Source organism: Nannospalax galili, unplaced genomic scaffold, assembly GCF_000622305.1.
Source record: "Nannospalax galili isolate Female #2095 unplaced genomic scaffold, S.galili_v1.0 scaffold160, whole genome shotgun sequence".
Classification (NCBI taxonomy): Eukaryota; Metazoa; Chordata; class Mammalia; order Rodentia; family Spalacidae; genus Nannospalax; species Nannospalax galili.
The window spans coordinates 2,137,376-2,154,974 of NW_008346900.1; the positions used below are offsets into that span (position 1 = coordinate 2,137,376).

The 17,599-nt window shown below is 47.1% G+C and overlaps 2 protein-coding genes across 2 annotated transcripts in view; one reads left to right on the plus strand and one right to left on the minus strand.

The window, feature by feature from the left end:
- Nucleotides 1-4,530, plus strand: part of Col9a3 (collagen type IX alpha 3 chain) — a 24,865-nt gene extending 20,335 nt beyond the window's left edge. Inside the window, exons 31-32 of the mRNA XM_008843249.2 lie at nt 2,122-2,199; nt 3,772-4,530. Of these exons, the coding sequence (XP_008841471.1) occupies nt 2,122-2,199; nt 3,772-3,962 (269 nt within the window). The 3' untranslated portion in view covers nt 3,963-4,530. The remainder of the gene's footprint in view (nt 1-2,121; nt 2,200-3,771) is intronic.
- Nucleotides 4,531-4,538: 8 nt separating this feature from the next.
- The window catches only part of Tcfl5 (transcription factor like 5), a gene marked incomplete at its 5' end in the record, with an annotated part of 22,287 nt that continues 9,226 nt past the window's right edge, over nt 4,539-17,599 (minus strand). The window contains one exon of the mRNA XM_008843250.2: nt 4,539-5,277. Within this exon, the coding sequence (XP_008841472.2) occupies nt 5,155-5,277 (123 nt within the window). The remainder of the gene's footprint in view (nt 5,278-17,599) is intronic.

Below are 17,599 nucleotides of genomic sequence, written 5' to 3' on the forward strand. Positions count from 1 at the left end.
CCCCCCCCCAGCACACAGGTCTCAATGGGAAGCGATGCTGTGCATGTCCGTGCCTGGTCATCTCCGGGGTTAAGTTTAAATTTGTGCAGGTGGATGGACTCGGGCTAACCTGCACCATTTCACCTGTTTTTAAGATGCTTGGAGGCTGAGGAATTTCGGTGCTGAGTGCAAACGCAGAAGTGACCTTGTCTGAATCGGTGCAGCATTCGTCCCATATGAACTTAAATGACTGTTCTCTACGCCAGGTCCGTGCCTGGTCATCTCCGGGGTTAAGTTTAAATTTGTGCAGGTGGATGGACTCGGGCTAACCTGCACCATTTCACCTGTTTTTAAGATGCTTGGAGGCTGAGGAATTTCGGTGCTGAGTGCAAACGCAGAAGTGACCTTGTCTGAATCGGTGCAGCATTCGTCCCATATGAACTTAAATGACTGTTCTCTACGCCAGGCTGTGGCCTCCTCTGGTTGTGTGTCTGGTGCCGTATGAGCGACTGCCATCTTTAAAAACATAAGATTTCCTCCAAACAGGGATCTGAATTCCTTCTAGACTGAAAATAAAATTCAGAGCATTATTAGTCTGTACAGATGCTCTGAGACAAGCAGTCTGACACTAAAGGCCACTGCAGAGACACGTAGGCCCCAGAAAGCTCTCTGGGACGGCCACACAAACCTGTTTTCTGTTTGGAGGTAGGCATGCCATACAGAGCGCATGCTGCGTGACACACTGAGTGCCTCCCACTCTGGGCATCAGGATGCCATAGGCCTGCTGTGCAGAACACACATACCTGATTAGGCGTCCTCAAGGCCCCAGGCACAGGCCACTGCCGCTGTTCTACCTCTTTTCCCTTCCCTGAAATCACAGTGCTGAGTCCTCTGGTGAAACCCACCATTTGGACCAGTTAAAGCCCCATTGCCCTACTGGGGAGGCCTCTCTAGGCCTCAAGTAGCTGCAGGCCATGGTGCTACCCCTGATGGCAGTGTGTGTAATGATGCTCTTAAGAGCAGGAATGACCCTGTTAACCTGCACCATAATCACAGCTGCATGCCTGATCAGTTTGCTGGCCACCACAGCAAAACAAAGGTGCTATGGCCTTTGCCAACACCGGGAGACACAGACAAGCACCAGAGGTGCCACCTACCTTGCTGCCTGTCCCTGTAAGGACCAGTTCAATTTGGGAGGAATGCAGGGCTGGGATAACTGGAATGCATCCAGTATCTTAGAACTCAACTTGAAAAACTAGTGCTGATGTGTCTGCCGTTGATGGTTTTTGAAGTGCTGGGAATTGAGCCTAGGGCCTCACACATGCAGGTAAATGCTAAACCACGGAGGCACATGCAATCCTGTGTGACTGTGACCAAAACAGAGATTAAATATTTGAAAAATATGAGTAAGAGATTTTTTGGAGGGTCTTTTTTGAGACAGGGTCTCCCAGTAGCCCCAGCTGTCCTGGAACTCACTATGTAGCCCAGGCTGGCCTTGAACTCACAGAGATCTGCCTACCTCTGCCTCCCGAGTGCTGGGATTAAAGGCGTGCGCCACCACGCCCGGCGAATAAGAGATATTTTAAGACACACAGCACACACCTGTGATCTCAGCACTTGGAAAGCTTAAGGCAGGAGGATTACGATGAATTGGAGACCAGCAAGGCTGCAAAGTGAGCTCCTGACCTAGGCCACAGAGTGAGACCATGTCTCAATAAAAATAAAATGGGTCATGGTGTACACCTTTGATCCCAGCACACGAGCGTTAAGAGCAGGCAGATCTCTGTGAGTTTGAGACTAACGTGGTCTACATAGGGAGTTCAGGCCAGTCAGCTACACAGTACAAACCTGTCTCAAAAAATAAAATAAAGCACCCTTAGATAATAAAAAATCACTGAAATTATGAACACCAAATAACACATGATTGTTTCACAGTTATAAATGTTTTGAAAACAGACTCCATCTGGAATGACTTCAGAGTGATATGGTGGGGGTGGGGGTGGGGGTGGGTTTCTCTGGTCAAACTCTATTAAGCTACACTTTGGTGAGCAGCCTCACTTCAGGAAAATGCAGAATAGCAGCAAGCTCTGGTCACTGTGGACGGACAGCTGTTCTAACTGCCTGTGTCCACTCTCCCTTCAGGAAGCCAGGGCGACAGAGGAGACAAGGGCACAGCAGGCGTTGGACTGGATGGGCCTGCTGGGGACCAGGGGCTCCAAGGTAGGCCACTGTCACCTCAAGGTTCTTATGGGAGAGGACTGGGGTAGGAAGGGGCTCTTTATAAGGAAATGTTCTCTGCTTGGCAAAGCATTAAGGACTGGGTTATGAACTATTTTTCTAATCCCTTTGATATATATGTGTGTTTATGTATATATATAAATACATACATATATATATTCAATAACCAGTAGTAATCAGTGATAACCTTCCTGAATCTAATTTTAACTAAGTAGGTTAGGTTAACTTCTTAGTAAATATACTTAGAATCTATCTAAGAAAATTTCCATACCTTCTCTTACCTGACCACATACACACTGAATGTTTCAATTTTTTTTTTAACTTTGTCCAGTTTTTTTGTTTTGGGTTTTTTTGTTTGTTTGTTTTGAGACAGCAGTACGTAGCCCTAGCTGACCTGGAACTTGCTCTGTAGACCAGGCTGGCCTTGAACTCACAGAGCTCTGCCTGCCTCTGGATGAAGGTGCATATCACCACATGCAAGCAACTGTTGCAATTTTTTAATGTAAAAAATGAATAATCTTCTGGGTGTGGTTGGCACATACCTTTAATCCCAGCACTTGGAAGGTAGAGTCAGGCAGATCCCTGTGAGTTCAAGGCCAACCTGTCTACATAGTGAGTTCCAAGGCAGCAGGGGCTACAAGGAGACCGTCTCAAAAAGACCCCCCCAAAAAAAAAAAACCACAATGTGGACTAGACAGGGTGGAGACACCTGTCTTCTCAGCAATGAGGAGGGCAAGGGAAGAGAATGAGATCTCACCATTCACAGACCCACTTAGGGATCTATCTCTACATTCACCGATCCCGGAGTACTCCTCTCCAGGCTCCTCCAGTCCTGGGGGCAGATAGACCAGGCTGTGCTTTCCAGTCTCCTCTGAGGCACATACCTTGAGGTGCACCCCATCCACACTGACACCCCCTACCTGAGGCACTCCCTTCTGTGTGAGGTGAACCTCCTCTTCTTCATGAGGCAAATCCCCCTCCTCTGCAGGCACAGTTACCCCCCCAGACTCACCCTCCCCTCATGAGGCACAACCTATGAGGCTCCTTGGCTGTCCTGGCTCTGGCAGGACCTGCTGGCAATCCCAGGCTGCCTGTCCACCGGTGTGGCCTTAGGTATCACCAAGAACTGCAGCCTCCCAGCTGTGCTACCACATTGGATCATCTCTTGTTAGTAAATGGCTATATCCCACCACTGAGGTGGCTGACTGCCCATCACCCACCCCTAGTCACAGCCCCCAGCCAAGACCAACTGCCTCCTCTTGCCAACTCTGAATCTGCTCTTCACACGGACCTCACGAGCCCTTCTGAGAACAGAGTGTACTGTGTCCTCAGGATACCAACCTAGGTGTAGCCTCACCTGTCCCTGCCCACCTCCTACCTGGTCCCCTGCTTTGCCCCATCTTGTGGGCTCTATGCCCAGGCTCTCCACCCTAACCTCTTGCAGAGCTCAGAAACAAGCTAGTGCACAATGGGGGGGGGGGATGCTGTGCCATGTAAATGTGAATGACTGCTTTGGGGTTCTCTGGCCCCTCATTGTACTCTCCTGGTCCCTAGGGCCTCAAGGTGTGCCTGGCATCAGCAAAGATGGTCGAGACGGCACTCATGGCGAGCCTGGCCTTCCTGGTGATCCTGGCCTTCCTGGAGCTGTTGGAGCTCAGGGGACCCCAGGGATTTGTGACACCTCAGCCTGCCAAGGAGCTGTGTTAGGAGGGGGTGGGGAAAAGTCAGGTCCCCGGAGCTCATAAAGAGAACTTAAGTAGGAAATGACGGTGACTTCAATAATGCACTCCAGCAGGACAGCATGGGATCAGCCACATGGCTACCAGCACTGGACGGTATGGCTGGCTACAGCCAGAGAGTCTACAAGTCCTTTCTGGCCTGCTCTTGACTCTTGATGGTGGCTGCCCATGCACGGGCCCTCAGAACATCTACCGGGCACCGCTCTCTGTCCCATCTGCAGTATTTACAACAGCCAGTTCATCTGTGACAGCATACCTCAGACACAGACCCTAGGGATGAGATTAAACCCAGTACCTGGGAGGGATTGGGGAGGTGTATCTAAAAGTTGTACAACTACATGAGATAAAAAAACAAAACACTCGGCAACTTGTTTACACAGCATTCGTATAAAGACTCCCAATAAAATTGCCTGCTATGTCTTGGGTTAGCACCTGGCTACAGTGTAACAAAGGTGAAGTGTTTAATGTACAGTCTCTGCCTGTGTAACAACTTAACATCCCTGGCCACCCAGTATTTACTGAAGAACTGCACTGCACCAGTCTGTCACAGTAAATAAAGCTACTCACTGGAAAACTCCATTCCAAACAGTTTATTCACGTAAAGCAATGACTCACAATATGGAAATGTGGGCATTGAAACAACCTACTGACAAAGTGTCCATAAAGGACGAAAGAAGCTTTGAAAGAAGTCTGGAAAATCCTTAGCAAAAGTTTTTAAAAGGCGCTGCATTTCCCAATGCAGACACCGTGACACTGGGGATGGGGAGGGGCAGGAGAACAAATGAAATAAAGTTTGCAAACCTAGTTAAGAACAATTTACCTCCTTCCAGCTGCTGAAGGGGCACACTGAAAGTGTAAACAAAGTAAAAAGTAACGTTTTCTTTAGTATTAGGACTAAAGAAAGTACCAAGGATGTTAATTTTTTTTAAGTTATCATGTTAAGAACACATGATGGTGTCGGACAGGTAATTGAAAAATTACTCATTATCAAGATGTCTTCATCCCCAAGGGTCATCTGGACATTAGTGGGCATTTTTTCTGGATACTTTGACAAAATGTGCTCTCAAAGTCCCTGCTGGAGTCCCACCAACTGGAGCCATGTCCCCCTCAAGGACCAGCAAAGCTGAGCTCCAGGATGGCAGGCACATGCACTATGCCGCAGGACGGCAGTTTTCTCCCAGGTTCTGGGTCAGTCCAGTCACTTGATCTCCATGGCGGGGCTGCTCTGCAGACTGCCCTGTGTAGGGCAGGTCACCAGGGAGTCAGGTCTGGTCAGCTTTAGCCTTCTGCCAGTCTTACCGCAAAACACGCTCTCAAATTCCTAAAGTCAAGAAGTGATTATTAATGCACTGAGCTCATACTTGTGAACGCTGCTATTTTCAAATGCACAAAAGGCTGAGATTAGGAACCATGTAAACTATTTCAAAGAGTGAGCACTGCTATCTCAAATGTCACACCATGTGGAGGTATGTGATAAAGATCTTAAATCTTTCCCCAATAGACTTACACCGTACACACATTTTTTTTGACTTTTCCAATAAATCTCACAATGTCTGCTGAGCATGTGGTCAAAGTGGCCTCTTTTGTGGTTAAAAAAATAACATAAAATACACTATTTTCACCTTTCCCTTTTTTCTCTTGAGACTGGAGACCCTGGTCACTGGGGTGGCCTGAAACTCAGAGCTCAGCCTGCCTCTGCCTCCAGAGTGCTAGGATTAAAGATGTGTTACATACCCTGCTCAGGTCAGTGGCTGGCCCTTGCACACATGCTCGTGAAGGTCCTGTAGTCAGACAGATGCTTGGTGTTGTCACCAAGATGGCTCTGCGCAGTGAAACTGAGAGCAGCTCCCTGCTGGCTGTGGGTCTCTGCTTGCCTCACTCAACCCTCCCTGCTTTTTAAAAGGCCTCAGGTCCGAAGGCCAGGCAAGACCAGCTACCCTGAGCACAAGGTCACCAGCTACTCAGAAAGATGCAGAAGACCTCACTGGAAATCTCACCAAGGCTAGTCTAGGAAACACAGGAAACAAACTGTTAACCACTTCCTTGAATTTGCACAATGCAGAATGTGGGAACTCCTACAAGACAAATGATCCCAATTCAAATAGGCAGCTGTGGAGACCTGTGCAATTAGAGACAGACCAAAGAATGGCCATGTTGGCGTGTTGATGCAGAAGTGGTTTAGGCAACCCTGTGCTCCCTGGATTGGCTAAAGATGAAATGGCAGGCAGTGTTCTACGTCAGAGGGGAGGGGAGGACTGTTAACTGCCTGAGGCCAGGGCTCAGGGATGCAGGACTTCAGTGTTCTGTTCGCTCCATTTCTGTGCACGTTTGGAAACTTTATAGCTTTCTAGACACATAAATCTGGGTTTGTTTTTGTTGTGTAGGTTAATATAAGAAATAGAATTTGGTGCTTTAACTATTTCTAAGTTTACAATTCCATGGTATTAACTACATTCGCAACACTGCATATCACCAGGTAATATCTTCCAGTGTCTAGTCATTCCAAACAGGAACTCTTGTCATTAAGTATTACTTCCACTGCCCAGGCTTACACCTAGCAATCTGTTTCCATCTCTGGATCTAACTTCATCAGGGACCTCACATCCTGGACCAGGCACTGTCTGCTCTAGCTGACCAGCTTGTCATGCTGTCCACGCGTCCACAGTGCCCAGAAGGCATTCCATGTGTCCTGATGAACAGTGTTGCTGTTGGATGTGCACAGCCAAATATCATTTTGGTTCTCCATTTTCAATCTTGAATTTATACCAGTGTGGGATTACTGGGTCATGTGGTCATTGTTTACCATTCTGAGAAACTGACATACTGTTCTCCACAATTGCTACACCATTTCAGACACCACCAGAAGGGCACAAACATTGTAATTTCTCCAGAACTTTGTTGTTTTCAGCTTTTGGTACTTGATGTAAAGTGCACCTCATTATTTTGTTTCTCAGTACTGGGGATCCAATGCAGGGCCATGCAAGTGCCCCACCACTGAACCACACGCCCAGCCCTCCTCTTCATGCTTCAACTGGTGGCAAGTGTGCACCACTGGACAGGCATCTCAGTGTGCTACTGTGGACACCGGCCTGACGGGCAGCAAAGCTGAGCTTCCCTGCTTGGACTTACTAGTTTTTACAACTATCTCCAGAGAAATCTTTGGTCATGTTAAAAAAAATTTTTTTTCCAGAGCTGAGGACCGAACCCAGGGCCTTGTGCTTGCTAGGCAAGCATTCTACCACTGAGCTAAATCCCCATCCCCTTAATTTTTTTTTTTTTATGTTCATGACTCTGAGTTTATGTGCTTGTGTGTGTAGGTGCCTGCTTAGGCCAAGAGTGTTTGATCCCTGGAACTGAAGTTATAGGTGGTTGTGAGCTACTGGATGTAGGTGGGGGATCTGAACTCTGGCCCTCTTCTAAGAGTAGCAAATACTTTCGACTGCTGAGCCGTTTCTCCAGCTCCCACTCTCATTTTTTGAGACAAGGTCTCATGTATCCTCCACTGCTCTCAATATGCAGCCACGGATGATCTTGAACTTCTGATCCTCCTACCTTGAAGTCCTAAATGCTGGGCTTATAAGCATGCATCACCACATCCAGCTTATGTGGTGCTGGGGATCAAACCCGGGGCTTCATGGTGCTAGGCAAGTGCTCTCCAACTGAGCTCTGTCCTCGGCCCTCCTGTCCTCCTCTAGTTTCCTTTCCAGTTACTAGAATTCAGTTACTAGAACTCTTATTGCTGAATTCTAGTAAGCTTGCATTGAATTCAAGGTGGTGCTGCTGACACTGATCTCATTTCCAGTCTGCAGAGGCTGGAACATAACATCTGTGTCATTTAGTCAAAGCAAGCTCCCATCCTGACTCTTGCCTATGCTCAGAAGCCATATCTGCATACAGAATGTATCCCTAAGCTTTAGATGAAATGCACTGTAGAAAGTATCCTGGATTGCACGTGATGGTGCACACCTTTAATCAAAGCACTAGGGAGGCAGACGAACCCAGATCTGTCTTTTTAGCTTGGTCTATGTCAGCCAAAGTTACATAGTAAGACCCTGTCTCAAAAACACAAAAGGGGCTAGAAAGATGGCTCAGTGGTTAAGAACACTGGCTGCTCTTTTAGAGGACCCAGGTTCAATTCCCAGCACCCACATGGCGGCTAATCACTGTCCATAACTCCAGTTCCAAGGGATCCAACACCCTCTTCTGACTTCTGACCTCCATGGGAATTGCACAACACAGGTGCACTTACATACATGCAGGCAATACATTCATACACATAAAAATATTTAAATAAAAGATATTTCATATATATACACGTGCATGTATTTGTGTGTGTGTGTGTGTGTGTAGTGCACAAGCCACTGGTGCATGTTTTGAGATCAAAGCCCAGTATCCTTTGGATTTAAAATGTACATATTAGGACCGGGTGTGGTGGCGCACGCCTTTAATCCCAGCACTTGGGAGGCGAGGCAGGCGGATCTCTGTGAGTTCAAGGCCAGCCTGGTCTACATAGTGAGTTCCAGGACAGCTGGGGCTACAGGGAGACCATCTCGAAAAGACCAAAAAAAAAAAAAAAAAAGTACATATTAATGCAGCTCAGTGCAGTATCTGAACAAATACAACATGTACCGGTCACATTCAATTCCCCTTTGTCCACCCTCTCCCCTTCTCCAAGCCCTTCCCAACCTCTAGTCAACAATCATTCTACTCTCCAGTCTTTTTCTTAACTTCCAAGTGTGAGAGAGAACGTACCACAATGGATCATTTAACTAATGTCTTCCAGCTGTCCCATCTACTATGCTACAAATGATGTCATCTGTTCTTCACAGCTGAATACTCTACCGTGTATCTACACCACACCCTTATGCAGCCACCCTTGGTGGGCACTAGGCCAGTTGTTATTTTGGCCATTGTGAAAAATGCCATAATAAATGTATGAAGGGCCAGTGAGATGGCTCAGCAGATAAACGTGCTTGGCACCAAGCCTGATGCCTTGAGTTTGATGCCCAGGACCCACATGATGGTGGGAGAGAACCTGACTCCCACATGCACACCACAGCAGGCAGGTACTCGTAGGCATATACATACACACAGACCAAATTTTTTTTTTTTTTTTTGTCTTTTTGAGACAGGGTCTTCCTGTAGCCCCAGCTGTCCTGGAACTCACTATGTAGATCAGGCTGGCCTTGAACTCACAGAGATCTGCCTGCCTCTGCCTCTCGAGTGCTGGGATTAAAGGCGTGCGCCACCACTCCTGGCCAAACCAAAGTAATTTTAAAACACAAGGCAGAAGGCTGGAGAGATGAATTCATGGTTAAGGGCACTTGCTGCTCTTCCAGAGGACCTGAGGTCAGTTCCTATCACCCATGTCAGGTGGCTTAATAGCCTGTAACTCCAGCTCCAGGGGATCCGATGCCCTCTTCTGGCCTTCCTGGGCACACATACACATAAATAAAAATAAATTTATTTTTTCAAAAAGGCCACGTGTGGTGTCACAGGTCTTTAATCCCAGCACTCGGGAGGCAGAAGCAGGTGGATCTCTGTGAGATCAAGGTCAGTCTGATCTACATAGCAAGCTCCAAGCCAGCAGGGGCTACAGGGAGACATGTCTCAGAAAAACCAAAAGCCAACCAATCAACCACCAGCCACCCACAAATGGGCATGTCTCTGCTGGATGCTACTTCATTCCCTTCACGTAGGCACTCGGCTGGATTGTACTGTCACCCTATTTTCCGTTTTCTGAGAAGCCGCTGTCCACAGTGGCTGTCCTAGTTTACACTCCAACTGTTTCCTTTTCCTTCACATCCACCAGCATTCGTTTTTTGACAGGGTCTTCTGTAGTTGAGACTGACCTTAAACTCACCAGGGAGCTGGGGTTGACCTGATCCTCCTCCTTCCACCTTCGGAGTTCTGGGATTACCACACCCAGCTACGGGGTGTGTGTATTTCCAAAGAACAGCCATCCTGTCTAGACCAGGTTATCGTGCAGTTTTGACTTGTACCCCCTAGTGATTAATGGCAGGAGCACTCCTTTGTTCTCAGCTGTTTATACTCATCTTTTGAGAAGTCTCTAGAACATTTGCCCATTTTTCCCACTGGTTCACTTGTGTTGCTTCTGAATGCCTCACAAATCCGGGATAGTAACCCTCGATCAGATGAAGAGCTGCTATGGCATCCCATTCTTCAGGTGTCCCATCACCCTAATCATCTTCCTTTGCCATATGCAAGGGGATTTTGTTTTTAAAAACACTGGTTTTTCTTGGTTTCTCTCTTTTTTTTTTTTTAAACTTTTGTTTCCTGGGGTTTGGGAGACCTACCCAGAAAGATCAGTTTATATTAGTAACTTAAAGTACTCTCCTAGGTTTTCTTCTAGTAGTTTCAAAGTTTCAGGTTCTGCATCAAGGTCTTTAATCCATTTTAATTTTTGTGTAGGGTGAGAGGTAGGGGTCACTGGTTGAAGAGCTGGTGTTTCTCCAATTTAAGTTTCTGGGACTTCTGTGGAGAATCAGAGGCTGCAGATTTGTGGTTTATTTCCGAGAACTCTATTCTGTTCTGTTGTTTTATGTACCTGTTTTTATGCTGTTACTATGGTTCTGCAGAACATCTTACAATCAGGTGTTGTGACGTCTCTGACAGAACAGTCTGATAATTTTCCATGTCTGACATCTGTAGTGTAAATACAAAACATCTGCCCAAGAGGCAAGGTATAATTCACCTTTAAGAACTGAACATCAGAAAGAAGAAAATAACAATTTCTCAGATATAAAAAGTACTTTGAGCCAGGCGTGGTGGCACACGCCTTTAATCCCAGCACTCGGGAGGCAGAGGCAGGCGGATCTCTGTGAGTTCAAGGCCAGCCTGGTCTACACAGTGAGTTCTAGGACAGCTGGGGCTACAGAGAGACCCTGTCTCAAAAAGACAAAAAAAAAAAAAAGTACTTTGAGACATTTTCTTAATTTTCACATAGCATCTGTCTCCATTTTTAAGAACTGACGAAAGTGAGGTTGCTCTGCAGTTCTAAACTCCTGCAGCCCTTGGGACCAGCCATGGGGTCGTGGTAGAAAGTGAAGCACACCAGTCTTCTGCTCTTGAAGTTATTAGTTGTCCTTAGGACTCTTTCAACTAGCATCAACTTTCAACTACCATTTTCAACAAAATACGTGAAAAACTTGAATTTTAAAGAATTTTTACAACTGGGGGGAGGCTAGAGAGATGGCTCAGTGGTTAAGAGCACTGGCTACTCTTGCAGAGGACCTGAGTTCGGTTCCCAGCACCCAAAAGATGGCTAAAGAGCAATTGAGGAATCTCTGGCTCACATGCACACACATACAAATGCACACGCACACATGCAAACACACACGTGCACCCACACTAACACCCCACACTAATAAGTACATATACCACATACACATACAACATACACACATGTACATCAACAAAACCCTGAATTGTAGGGGAGGGAGATGGCTTCAACTACATGCAGGAAAACCTGCCAAAAGGTAAGAGGAAGGTAGCTGTGTCATGACCACATTAGAGGTCAAGGGTTTGAAGAACAGGAAGGACACTTTAAAAGGACTAAAGCAGCTACTCCAAGTCATAAGAGCCAGGAGCCTACAGGTACCCAAGAAAAGTTTGAAATACCTAAGAAAAGACTCAGGGGCCCTGCAGAGAGACATCTACGCTGGTCTCTTAGAAACAAGTTTGGCAGATGAACGAGAAGTGGTCTGAAATCTCAAAAATCTTAGCCTAATAAACATACAGAGCTTTCTAAGTGAGGATGCAGAGTATTTTCTGGTACTGATGAACGTTCTTAAGTGAGCACATAAGAGGTTACATTGGATGATCAACAAACTTTCTAAAAAATTTTTTATATTTACTATTTGTGTGTGCCAAGGCACATGTGTGGAGGTCAGAGGACAATGTGCAGACAGTTGGTTGTCTGATTCCACCATGTTGGACCCAGGGGTTTTAAACTCAGGGCTATCAGGCTTGGTGGCAAGTGCCTTTACCTGCTAAGTCATGTAGCTGGCCCAGCATTTTTACTTTTTTAAAATTTCTGTTGAACTTGGGCTCAAACCAAAGGTTTCAAGTGTTCTACCACTGAGCTATATCCTCAGTTCAATAAACTTTAAAACTTATTTTGGAGGTTAGAGATGAAAGGGTAATTAAGAGAGCTTCCTATTCTTCCAGAGAACCCTAGTTTGGTTCCCAGCACCCACATCAACCAGCTTACAACTACCTGTAATTCAAGCTCCAAGGAATCCAACATCCTCTTTCTAGCCTCCGTGGGCCCCTGCACACGTGCTATATACAACACATACATACAGTCTTTTTTAAAAATCTGCTTGTGGAGTACCTTAATCACATTGTGATAAACGTGAAAAACAGGTAAGAAGCTTTGTCTGTCTGTCTGGTTGGTTGGGTTTTGAGACTGGGTCTCCCAGTAGCCCCAGCTGACCTGGAACTTATGATGTAGACCAGGTTGGTCTTGATCTCATAGAGATCCACCTGCCTCTGCCTCTGCCTCCTGAGTGTTGGAATTAAAGGTGTGTGCCACCAGCCTGGCTACGCTGTTTTAAAGACAGAAACTCAGAACAGGGTATAGCGTGGTGGTAGAACAATTGGTTAGCGTGTATACTGCCCCAGGCCTAATCCCTAGCATGACTCAAATAAAAAGAAATTCCTACATATATGGGGAACTTAAAAAAAAAATCTATCAGAAAACTCATATACTGAAGAGGTTATCAAATAAAAATCAGAAAATGGGGGAGGGTTATTACATGCCAAACAACACTAAGAAATTTTCTGTAGGGCTGGAGATACAGCTGAATTGGCAAAGTGCCTGCCTGGGTAAAGTACCTGGGTTCAGTCCCCACTACCTAATTAACTGGGCATGGTGGCACATGCCTATTAGTTCCAGTGCTTGAAGTGGAAGCAGAAGGATCAAAGTTCAAGGTCAGTGTCAGCTACACAGCAAGTTTGAGGCTAGCCTGGGCTATATGAGATTCTGCCTCCTAACCCTAACTCAAAGAAAAGAGAGAAATATAAATACATTTGCTTAAAGTGCATTTATTAGGAAGAGAATAAATGACATAAACTTTCAGTTTGGGAAAGGAAGAAAGTAAGGAAGGACAGAGAAAAAGGCAGGTTTTTAAGTAGTAAAAAGCAAATCATGATGAAAAAAAATACTAATGGAGTGAATCAAGAAAACTGGAGCATGGCCCTCTTCAAGGGAGGAGGAGACTGGAGCACAGGTTGGGGGCCTAGGATGGTCAAACTGCAAGGCAGGCACAGATCAAGCCAAGAGCACAGGAACATTGTGTGCAAAATACTTTATTTTCAGAACCAAACACCACACAGTTTTGGCCACCCAGTGACATACAAGCCACAGGTGCTTTCTGGGTGGCTGACAAGTACTCTCGCGTGGCATGTTCCAAAGGGGAACGACCCGTATGAAACAGCAGTTTCCCTAGGAGCCCACAGTGCGCTCCTACCTCTTGGCTTCCTATTGCTCACCCTGTGCCACCCATGTTCCCTCATACATTTAGAAACTTGCAGTCATTAAGCTACACGCCCCAACCCTGAGGTTCATGAACACAGGCTGTGCTATAGTCAACAGCCTCAGGAATATCCTTCTATCAGCCCAGCAGAAGCACTAGCTGCTGGCTTTGCATCTGCCCCCAGCGCCCATTCAGTGCTGGTGGCAGCCTTTCTTCTACTTGGGAGCTGTGTTTATGATTTGTTGTACTAACTCCACGTTGGCCCCTGATGTTCATTGAAGTCAGGGGCAGAGAGCATTCAGCTGCCCAATGTACCCAGGCAGGACAGCCCCAGGGGCTGGAAGAATAATACTTACCTGGTGTGGGTCTGTTTTGCAGCAGAGACTGTACTTGTATAAGATCACCATCAAGGATGCAGTTAAATGGGCCACATGCTCCATCTTGCACACAATAAGCAAGGGTTTGTCCACAGGGATGGCTCCTGGTTTGTGTGGATCAGAGAATGTAACACAGCAGTACTGGTAGGCAGAGGCCAATGGCTGCCAGCTGTCAGCAGTAGACAGGGCCCCTGAGAGGCTTGCCAGAAGGGCCCCCAGAGCCTCTGCAGGGAAGATGGTGCTCAAAAGGACAGGTGCAGTCTCTGAAAGAGGTGCTTTCATTCCCATGCCAATTCCAACCCATCTTTCCTATCCTGGAAGCAAAAGGCTGAGCCTGAACCAGTCCACACTGGAGACGTGACAGAGGGATTCCAGACTCAGGGAGGCATACCACTGTCTGCAGGGCCTATGGGCACTGTACAGCAATGAGACCCTCTAGGTGCCTAGGCTGCTCAGCTCTAGGCTCCCAGACCAAGTCAGAGACACCTCATATTGAGAAGTTGGGGAGATGGCCCAGAGAGCAGATCCCATGAGGGTCACCCTGGCCCACTTCCAGCTGAACAGTGTGGGAGCAGCAACTGAAGTTCGCTGGGAATAGACCTGACACCTGAGAGGGAGGAAAAGGGTATTTCTGAGCTGGCAGCTACGGAGGGCAGAGGGTGAGGGAGCCGAGCTCCTCACAGCACTAGGAGAAATTGCACACTGCAGTAAATGAAGGGAGAGGGGACAGGGCAGGCTCTGTGTCAGGGGTTAGGAGTCACCAGGTGAAGGTGACTTCGGTGCAAAGAGGAGCCCCTCCCTTGGTGACAAGAGGGAGGCAGGGCAGGGGAGCCTTGATGGCAAGTGGGTGCTGGGATGGGGACGAGGAAGACAAGACTGTAGAGGAAGGCAGAGGGGCCCAGCAGCTTTGAAAGCTTTGAAAGCCTTGCTGAGGGTCATGACCACAAATCTACAACAGTCTCTCACCAGTGAAATGTTACCAGTGACCCTGGAGTGGATCGTCATGGGAAAAAGCTGTGGAGACGGATGTTACTGGGAAAAGGGGGGAAATCTGAACATTAACCATGAAGGAGGTAACAGTATCACACTAATGTTCCACATTCCAATCTTGATCACAGTGTTCTGGCTCTGTAAGACAGCATACCAAGGCAAACACTGAAGAACAGAGGTATGAGGAAGATGGGGGCTGTGATTCACCATCAAATCACCCAGGGCTCTGGAGAGAGCGTGAGACAGACAGACAGACAGAGACAGACAGAGAGACACAGGCAGCTGGACACTGTAAATAAGCTGATGGGTTCTTGTGAGAGCTAATTAAAAATTACCGCCAGGGTTCAAAATCTAGAAGGGGCATTCTACAGACCACTGATCAGATCTTTGTGAACCTAACTAGCATGATAAACGGGTTACAGGATTGGATTTGCTTGGACCGAAGGGCAGAGCCAAATGCAGTACATGAGCCATGGCTGGCTGGGAGGGGGGACAGACAAAATAAAACAACCAACTCCAATGACAAGTCATTTCTTAGGGTGTTAGAGCAAGTAAGGCATTGCCACCAGGTGGGGGTGGAGTTTGGTTTTTCCAAGGCCAGTGTAGAAATGTTTCCAGATGAAGGTCCAAGTATAACTGTCTCTAAAATGTGTGTGGATGAAGTGCGGGCATGTTGGCTGAGGGATCAGGAGATGGGTACACAGGTAATCTCAGTTCTTCGCACAATCATTAGAATACTGCCACACAGTGGTGATCTACCTGTGTCATACTCCCGTCTGCCCATGCTGTGGACACTCCACTGGAGGCTGACCATACCTGGAAAACTCATCATATCCAGCTGACCCTGGGCCATCCCTGCTACCTTTTCATAGTGCCACACACTCAGCACCACAGCAGTACTAGGCTGAAGCCAATCCCGCCACTGTCTCTAGGTTGTCTGTCTCGAGCTACAGCTGCAGCCTCCTACAGGCCCCCGGCAACAGGTGATGGCTATAAAATGTCTAACCGTGTCTCTCCATGCCTAAAACCTCCCCGGAGTTCTTTCCCTCAAGAAGACCCCCAGCCCACCATGCCCTAGGCTGCCAACCCTGTGCTTCTTTCTTCCAAGCTCAGGAGTGTGGCTGCAGATATTGCTCCTCAGCTATGACACGTGGTGCCCCCACCTGAAGATCCAAGGAGCTGCAGCTTCCCAGCTCAGTGTCTGGGCACGGCCAATACACCCTGACTACACACCAAATCCAAACAAGTTCCTCTGCAATCACACTGGCCTCCAGTAGGGCACCCAGCCAATGGCGGCAACTGACTGCCACTGTCTATTGCTGCTCATCTCCTCCTAAGCCAGCAGGAGCTGTCATCTCACAGTGACCCCAGAATCTGCAGTAGATGTCTATTAGACATGAAAAGATCTGCTGAGTGGAATGGGTACTAATATAACTTGGAAAACAACACTCAAGGGCTAGAGAGAAGGCTCAGCAATTAAGAGCTCTTATTGCTCTTCCAGGGGCCCTGGATTCAGTTCCCAGAACCCACACGGCAGCTAACACTCATCCTTAACTCCAGTTCCAGGGGATTTGAAGACTCTTCTGGCCCCTGCAGGCATCAGACACATACATGGTACGCTTACGTACATATAAGCAAAACTCATACACCTAAAAATAAAAATTTAAAAATCTCAAAAAAGGGGGAGGAGGGAAAAAAATCTCAAAAAACTCCTCCCCAAAACCCCAAAACATTTAAAATTCTCATTATTGGCCGGGCATGGTGGCACACGCCTGTAGTCCCAGCACTTGGGAGGCAGAGGCAGGTGGATCTCTGAGTTCAAGGCCAGCCTGGTCTATACAGTGAGTTCCAGGACAGCTGGGGCTACAGGGAGACCCTGTCTCAAAAAGACCAAAATGATAACAACAAAAAAACCCACAAAAACCTCTCATTAAATCTTTAAGAACAAGAACATGAAGCCAGGTGTGGTAGCACACACCTTTAGTCCCAGCATTCCAAAGGCAGGGGCTAGCCAGATCTCTGTGAGATTAAGGTCAACCTGGTCTACATAGCAAGTTCCAGGCCAGCTGGGGCTACAGGGAGACCATTTCAAAAAAACCAACCAACCAACCAAAAAATGCATATAGCGAGGTGTGGTGGAACACACCTTTAATCCTAGCACTCAGGAGGCAGATGCAGGCAGATCTCTGTGAATTCAAGTCCAGGCTGGTCTACTGGTCTATACGTATTGAGTTCCAGTCAGGGCTATATAGTGAGACTCTTGTCTCAAAAAGAAAAAGAAAAAAAAAAAAAGAGCATCAAGAGGGGAAAGGTTACTATGGAAACAATTAGGCCTGAGTATGTTCAAGCCAGTAACAGCCTGATAATGTGGGCCAGAAAAAAGCCTCTAAGTTCGGTGAGAAAAAAATATCAGGGCTGGAAAGATGGCTCAGAGGTTAAGAACACTGGGTTTGGTTCCCAGCACCCACGTGGTGGCCAACGACTCTGTAACTCCAGTTCAGGGGATCCAACACCCTCTTCTGGCTTCTGTGGGGCACTGGACACATGTGGTGCACTTACATACATGCAGGCAAAAGACTCATACACACAAAATATTTCTTTAAAATTTCAGAAATACCACCCACGTATGGTGGTACACACAGTTAATCCCAGGACTTAGGAGGCAAAGGCAGGCAGATCTCTGAGATGGAGGCCAGCATGGTCTAGTAAGTTCTAGGCCAGCCAGAGCTACAGGGAGACACTGTCTCAAAAAAAAAAAAAAAAGCATCATCTTTTA